This window comes from Ciona intestinalis, chromosome 9 (assembly GCF_000224145.3).
Source record: "Ciona intestinalis chromosome 9, KH, whole genome shotgun sequence".
In the NCBI taxonomy this organism is placed as follows: Eukaryota; Metazoa; Chordata; class Ascidiacea; order Phlebobranchia; family Cionidae; genus Ciona; species Ciona intestinalis.
Window position 1 is genome coordinate 714,234 of NC_020174.2, and position 8,024 is coordinate 722,257.

The 8,024-nt window shown below is 33.8% G+C and overlaps 1 protein-coding gene and 1 long non-coding RNA gene across 2 annotated transcripts; one reads left to right on the forward strand and one right to left on the reverse strand.

Annotated features, from left to right (window-relative positions):
- Positions 1-2,475: 2,475 nt before the first annotated feature.
- Positions 2,476-5,599, forward strand: LOC100181148 (syntaxin-17-like). The gene is made up of 7 exons (XM_002129849.4): positions 2,476-2,840; positions 3,091-3,178; positions 3,474-3,759; positions 4,093-4,190; positions 4,408-4,560; positions 4,927-5,067; positions 5,417-5,599. Exons 1-7 carry the CDS (start codon positions 2,593-2,595, stop codon positions 5,492-5,494), a joined length of 1,092 nt encoding a protein of 363 aa, XP_002129885.1. The 5' UTR covers positions 2,476-2,592; the 3' UTR covers positions 5,495-5,599.
- A 730-nt stretch (positions 5,600-6,329) lies between these two features.
- LOC113474522 lies at positions 6,330-7,663 on the reverse strand. Its single transcript, XR_003396182.1, has 3 exons — positions 7,543-7,663; positions 7,147-7,309; positions 6,330-6,777 (listed from the first exon to the last, which is right to left on the reverse strand). It is a non-coding gene; the product is annotated as an uncharacterized LOC113474522 (long non-coding RNA).
- Between the last annotated feature and the right edge of the window lie 361 nt (positions 7,664-8,024).

Sequence of the window (8,024 nt, forward strand, 5' to 3'; positions counted from 1 at the left end):
ATATAGTAGGCTACTGTGGGGGAAGATGGGACACCTTTAGCACTTAATATCCAAATATCCTGATCGTGTTTTAAACAATTAACAATGGTCTACAGTAGTTATGGGGATACCGTTTTATAATTCTTTAAATGTTCTTTGTTTACTACCAAAAGAGACGAAAAAATAGAACGAAAAGGTGCCCCATCCTCTATATCTAACATCTGATATTCGATATTTCCTTATCGTGTTTTAAACAACGCTCTTGTATAGTTGTAAAATTTCGGTTGCATAAATTCGTAAATAACCTCTGCCGTGAAATACGGTTATACAACTTCAAAAATATTCTTTGTTTATTACCAAATTGAATGATAAAAGAGAATAAAAATATATAGCCTACCATCTTACCCCATCCTATAATATATACTTAGCCACATACAGCGTTTTTAACAAGACCACTACCATTGTACAACTACGCGTTTTACAGGCCAGTAAAGCTGATCTAAATCCATGTTGGTCAAACATATATAGCCAGTACATTCTACAATTTTAACGCCCGCCACTTTGACGAGTTCCATGAGCAACAAAAGTGACATGACTACTATGTTACTCGTTACATGCAAATAAGACACATACCGAAATACGAACGTTTGTGTATTGAATCGTCATATAACAATTAATGCGCACAAAGCTTAAAACGTATATAGTTGTAGTGTTTTGGTTTAATATTAAAATTGTGGTTGTAAATTGTTAAATGTACAACACTAATAGCCTGGCATATGAAACTATGACACGAAATTGATATTTTAATACAAACAGTAACTGAATAAGCGTTATCAATGTGAATAAACTGATTGAACCTGTATTAATCTTATTTGATATTGAGCGTTTTAAAATACAACAGTAGTTGTGGTAAACAATATTGGTATCAAATTTCGAGTGGTAGCATCTTTTTAAGACCTACTTCCAAGGCCCTTATTGTTCTCGTTGAAAGACTTCGCCCATGTGAAACATAAAGTTCTCTCACGTGCAAAAAATGTTTGGTAGTATTGTGTATAGATCAAATAAAATAATCACAAGACATTAATTTTAGTATATTTATGTTTAGCTGTTAATACTATAGAATTTTGAAAATAAAACACTTTATATAACAGTGTCTAATACAAAACTGTTAAAATACATTGTAGATAACGCGATGTTACTTAAAATGTTAGTTTTATTGACTTTTATATTAATTAAAATTTAAGAAAAATAAATCAACGCAAAATTAATGTGCAGTGGCATGCATAATAAAACACATGTAGTCCCAGTGTGTACTGTAATGTTTACTCGAGTTTTAATGTCATAATTAAGGAAATAACTCATTGTTTCGTCATTTTCATTTCAACCAATTTCAGTTCGTTCGTGAGATTCTTTCGTGACGTCATTATACATGTATTGTTAAAGAAAGATTGAACGGACGCGCCGATGCGGGGATGACGATTCATGTTATGAATCGTGGTCAAACCCAAGTCATCTGCAAATTAAATTGCAACTATATTGTGTTACTTATCCAAATTCTGTTTTATAGTAGTGTGGGGAAAGATGGGACACCTTTTTCATTTTATTTTCTTGTCCAATTTGGTAGTTAACAAAAACATTTTAAGAATTATAAAACCATATGCCCACGACTACCGTAAAACGTTGTTAATTGTTTAAAACACGATCACAATGTTTGGACATTAGGTAATAAAGTTGTCTTATAAAAACATGTACCTCTTTTAAAAACAATATAATAGGGTCGGAAATATGACATTTTTATACCGTCTTCAGGCACCTCGTCGGTTTCTTGCCCATTTTCTGCTCATGTTTTGTCCAAATTTTTATTTTTAGCCAATATTTAACCATGTTTTGTCTACATATTTTCAATGTTTTATCCATGTTTTATCTATTATTTGTCTTGTTTTTTTTTCCATTTTTTTGTCTATATTTCCCATTTTCTGCCATGTCTTAACTCATTTTTATATTTTTACCAATGTTTTACCCATGTTTTATCTCATTTTCGACGATGTTTTTCCTCATTTTTTGACAATAATAATAATTTATCTTTTGCTTAAGTTTTGTCCGACGCTGCTACTTATTTTAAAATCATTAACAAAGTTAATAAATCAACTAAATACATTATATTTGTGTTTAATATAGTTATACCTTAAATGTTAGGCAAAGTTGTTTGACCGTGTCATATACACTGTAATACATGCTTATTCATTACAGCTTTGGTATGTTGTTCTAACCAAAGAGATTAAAACCATTCTAACCAAAGAGATTGGTTTTAATCTCTTTGGTTCTAACCAAGTTTGTCCATGTAGTTCCAAACGGTCATAAATATGGTCCCGTCCTACAATTTGTGGCGTGGATTTGGATTCACATGATCAAATATTACTATACATTTTAAAAGACTTATACTTGTGTTAATAAAATCGCACACTGGGCACACTCACTGCACAACGGACACAAAGAGCACAGGCAGCAGAGTGTTTACAAAGGTTCCGCTGTAAGCTTTGTTTACAAAACATGCATTGTCACAATGCAAAGTAATGTTTATGCTATCGTAGTATTATATACATAAGTTAAGATATGGGCGAAGACAAAAAGAAATGGTTTGGAATTCCTGATTTTGTCCCTTCTGTGCGTTTACCGCCAGTTAGGCAAACGATATCAAATGTTTTATGGAGATCAAACAAGAAGGACCAAGAATGTTTCGATATAAATGGATTAAACGTAAAGATTACCAACAACACTAAACTGTCGTTTGAAAAAGTTGAACATTTTGTTGATGACTTTATTGAAGTTTTTGTGCCGGAGAAACTGGACGATTTATACAGGTTTGTAACATTTAAAAAAATTGTTCTGTTATTTACATTTTAGGTGCTAGTGAAGAGTCTTCCCCCCTTATTTGCTAACCACAGTGAAGAGTCTTCCCACCTTATTTGCTAACCACTAACCCCTAGGTTAGGGGGTTAGTAGTTAGTGGTTATATAGGGGTTAGTAGCTGGTGGTTATATAGGGGTTAGTAGTTGGTGGTTATATAGGGGTTAGATTCTTTACTAGCACTACATTTTATATCATTTTTAGGATAAGTAATGAAATAAAGACTGCTCACCGTTTAGAAAATAATGAAGAACTCGGCTGCAAATACTCAGAAGCAGATGAAATAGTACAAGTATGTACAAATTATGATTTGTTTGTAATTTAGTTGCAATAAAATATTAAACATTACTATTATTTTATTGTTACATCTAAGAGTTATTTTTTGATTAATTAAATTTATGTATTTTTAAAGGGGTTAAAGCACTAAATCCCAGACCAGCCTATTTGTGGGACTCTCAACAGCAAATCTAACACACCTTGAGACATTAACCATATAAAATAGAATACATACCCCAAAAACAAAGTTTAATACCAAAAAATAATGAAAAAGCTTAAGAAATACCATTTTATTTTCCTCTTGTTTTCAGTGTCTTCGTAAAAAAGTCATGGATGTTGAAAGAGTCCGAGTTCTCCTCTTGGAGGAAGAGATTGATGACTTAGATCTCAGAGTTCATCCAGCAAAGATAAAAGTCCGACAAGCGATTGTGGATTTTATGAAAAGCAGCAAAACCAAGCCAGTTAACATGGACACAAACCATGTCACGTATAATGCTACACACTGTAGGTCTCCCAATGCAAGAGACTTAATGAGTTTTTTGTCATCGGATAATGAACAATGCAGTGAAGTACAAACAACCTCTTTTACTGAAATGTGTAAGTTCAGTAAAGCTATTGGTATCTTAATAACTAAGACTGGATTTTCCAAGACCAGAGTTTCCGAAACTGTATTCAGTTAACAAGCAATTAAATCTTAATATTGGTGTACAGTGATTCACAACTACTAAGGTTGGTTTAAAGTGTTTCGCAGCTACCAGAATGTAGTTTCAATAGGATTAAAATACCAGAAGTCAAGCTACCACCAGTATGATATTCTAATGGGTTGGGAAAAATTTAGCTAGGTTTGTCTTATAATATATATATATCACAATAAGTGTATTACTAATGTACTTCCAGTTTCAGTGATTTTTAATTTTGATTTTTTAACAGCTGACATTGATATTGCAATACCAGAGCAAGATACTATGGAAGTTTTGCATTTAAATGATGATGGGATAAATATTGAAGCTGTTGAAAGGTTAAACCAGGTAATAACTTAGTTAGTATCTTAGAGACACTTGTGTTTTAAGTGAAAAGAGACAGTAGAGACTAGAGAGTTGTTTTATGCCATTTTTATACAACAAGACTATGTTACAAATTTAAAAAGTAAAGTTGTACTTTGGCATTACTGGCAAAAATTGTTCTGTGTAACATGGTGTACTCGAGCAAAAAACAATGCTCAGTGTTGACCTTTCCTGTCTACAGGACTTAATGGAACTCCATGCACTGATGAATGACTTGCACACAGCTGTACACAGTCAAGGTGAAACTGTAGATACAATAGCTGAACATATAGAAGATGCTTCCGACAATGTGGAGATAGGAAAACAACAGCTCAAGAAAGCTACACTTTTAAAAGTATTGTATTTAGTTCTCACACATTTTTTAATTCGTAAATAATAAATACCCAATTTGTAACACTATTGGTAATAAACAAAATATTTGGGAATAGGAAAAATAACAGCTCAAGAAATCTGCTATCTGTTTGCATTACAGATATGCACAAATATTATTTATTTAGTTATCAGAATATTTTGAATTCCCCATATAAAATAGGAAAGTTTTTGCCAATGAACAATATTTTGTGCAAATCTGGGATACAAAAAACTTCCAGCACAAAACAAGACTAAACAATTTTTTTCTCCACTAGACAGCCATGTTCTAAATATTTTTTTCCCATTTTAGCAATAACCAAAATCTAAACAAGTTTTCTTAAAATAACAGGCCGCTATGTTCCCTGTACTGGGTGCTGTTATAGGTGGTGCAGTAGGAGGCCCCATTGGGTTTGTGGCGGGCATGAAAGTTGGAAGTATAACTGGTGGTGTGGCAATGGCTGGAGTGACGGGGACTGTCATTGGATACCAGGTAAAGTAGTGGTGCACACATGTACATACATCGGGTGTACAAGGCTGGTTAGTGATTGCCCCCACCCCAATAGGAATTATATCTCTACAATAAATTTGGCAAGGTGTAAAATGTTTAAACGTGAAAGTAGTAATATAAATTGGTTAACCCTCGGTTACCTTTAATTTTTCTACCTCTAAATTTTGAATGCGTTTTCCAATGACTTTATGCGCATATTTGTAAAGGGGTTATTTCTGAAGAAAATTATGTTTCTATTAAACAACTTTGAACCAAAATAGATCGTTTTAGTTAAGACCATCATGTCTTAAAAGGTTCAAGAAGATTTAGATTAAACTTAACATGTTCCTAGGGTGGAAAATATGTGAAGAAAAAACAAACGGTGGAAGAAATTCCACTCAATGATATGGAACCTTTAAAGGACAGATAATAAATCTTGGAGACATGTTTAACCTAAAAAAGATATTTGTTGTGCTATTTTCTTGCTATTTAAAATAAACACTCACTGTAATGTTTTAAAACAGTGGTTCTTAAACTTGTGTGGGACATGTGTTTGAACTTTTAAAAGACATAAAAAACCTTAAATACATGTTTTACCTAAAACAGTGGTTCTTAAACTTGTGTGGGACATGTGTTTGAACTTTTAAAAGACATAAAAAACCTTAAATACATGTTTTACCTAATAGAGAGACTTCTTGGTGTTTAAAATAAACACTCAATTTTGTGGTTCTTAAACTTGTGTAAGACATGTGTTTAATGGTAATTTCTAATTTGTTTGATTAGTAAAAGATGCTCGGGTACCACCTGGAAAACCTTAATGTAGGTTAAGAACCACTGCTTCGAATAACATGAAATATGCTGGCCTACAATTGTTAATATATAGTAGGGTGGGGGAAGATGGGACATCTTTTCAATCTATTTTCTAGTCCAATTTGGTAGTAAACGAAGAACATTCAAAGAATTATAAAACCATATCTTCACGACTTCCATAGACCGTTGTTAGTTGTTTAAAACACGATTGGGATATTTGGAAATTATGTGTTAAAGATGTCCCATCTCCATCCACACTACTGTATAGTAGATACGCCCGCTTTATGTACCGGTATGCTGGTTGTTTTGGCACATGTGTATATGACGCCAGAGTGTCTTCAAAATTTATCAGATTTTTTGGGATGATGAGTATGTGTTTATATTAAAGTATTGCACTTTCTCTTTATTTGTGGGGTTTGTTTACTGTTGTTGTTGTTGGTGCATTCATAAAAAAATGCTCAAAAAGAAAAGTTTATTTTCAAATTTTAACTACTTTTGATTATACAATGCTATCAGGGTAAAAGAAACATTGCATATACCTAGAGGTCCACATATTTTCAAGCAAAAACATGCTAAAGAAAAAGGCAAAATAATTTAATTGTAAATTATCAGAATTGGGTTTCAAAAACAATAACAAAATGACCAAATTTGTTAAGATTCAAATGGTTTAACAAAACAGGCACGAAGAAATGTGCTTTAAAAGCTTTGAATATTTGTATCTACTGCTAAGAGATGGTTTAAGGACATTGAGAATAAATAATTAGGAATAAACCTCTGGTCATCTTGTCTCAAGCTTTGGAGAGGAGCTTTGATAGAAAGAGTGAAAATGAGTGAATAGAAAAATATTTCAACCAAATTGAAATGAAAACCCGCCAGGAAACCCTTCGTTGTGGCCGCCACCCCCTGTAGAAACAGGTGTGTTTGTGATTCAATATAAATGAACGTAACCTATTTACTCTGGCTAGTGGGGTAACCACAGTTGGTATAAAACTGGTGTTCCGTTTTTATACACGCTATGACAGCTTACAAGTTACCATGTATGTAACTCTATGGGTGATTGACAGTCTGTTAGTGACCACCGAGCTAGAGCAATTGCTTATTAACTTATTCCATGAGAAACACACCTTAAAGTGCCCAGGTTTAAATATCTGCTGTTGCTGTTACTTCTTTAAGCTATCTAACTACTTCCTGTCATTTATTTCAAATGTACAAATGACCTGATGCCTATGTTCTACAGTAGTAGAGAGAACAATAGTTTAAACATAAACTTACCAAATGGATTGCCCCCTCCCATTCCTCCTCCCTGCCCCCTCCCATGCCCCCTCCCATGCCACCTCCCATGCCTCCACCACCAAAGAACATCTGGAAGATATTATTTGGGTCGAAGTCTTGCATGGAAGGCCCGTCTAAGTCTTCACCGCGATCAAACCTCCCTCTGTGGAGAAGGGTAATTTTGATAACTTTTAAGATATTTTTGATAATTCTGCAAGCTGTTCGAGGTACTACTTAGTTGGAGAAATTGCGGTAACTGTATTAAATATTTATCCTCGCATGGCGGGCGACAGTCGTTATAACACAGGTGTCTTGCTTCATACACCTCCTGCCAGTATATTGTCATGTATTTAAAAAACCTGAATCATGCTGTAAGTTTCTTTTAGGATAAGTTACCTCTTTTTCTGGTCACTAAGAACAGCATAAGCTTCACCGACTTCTTTAAACTCGTGTTCGGTCGCTGCTTTCTCTGCATCGGTGGCGTGTGCGTGGCGATCTATAGCATAGACATAACATTACAGATGCTGAGGATAACCAATATATATCAACCCTAGAGCACGACTGATTATTGATTTATATCGGACGTATTTTTAGTGATTTGTCGATTGTCAGCAAACACAAAATGGTCGATATTATCAGCAAGACAGCAACTAAATTTTGTAAAATATCGATATTGGTTTGAATAAAGTTGGAATAATGTATCAAGCTGTAATCACCCATTGAAAACAAAAGTGACTTCAGTGATCAATGATTTTTTACCCTGCCAAGTGTATGTACAAACAAGCAGTTTGAACCAATTGAATGAATAAATGATGAATGTAACTTACTTTATCCTCGCGTGGCCGGAAAGCGGCAGTCGTTATCACACGGGTTAACAC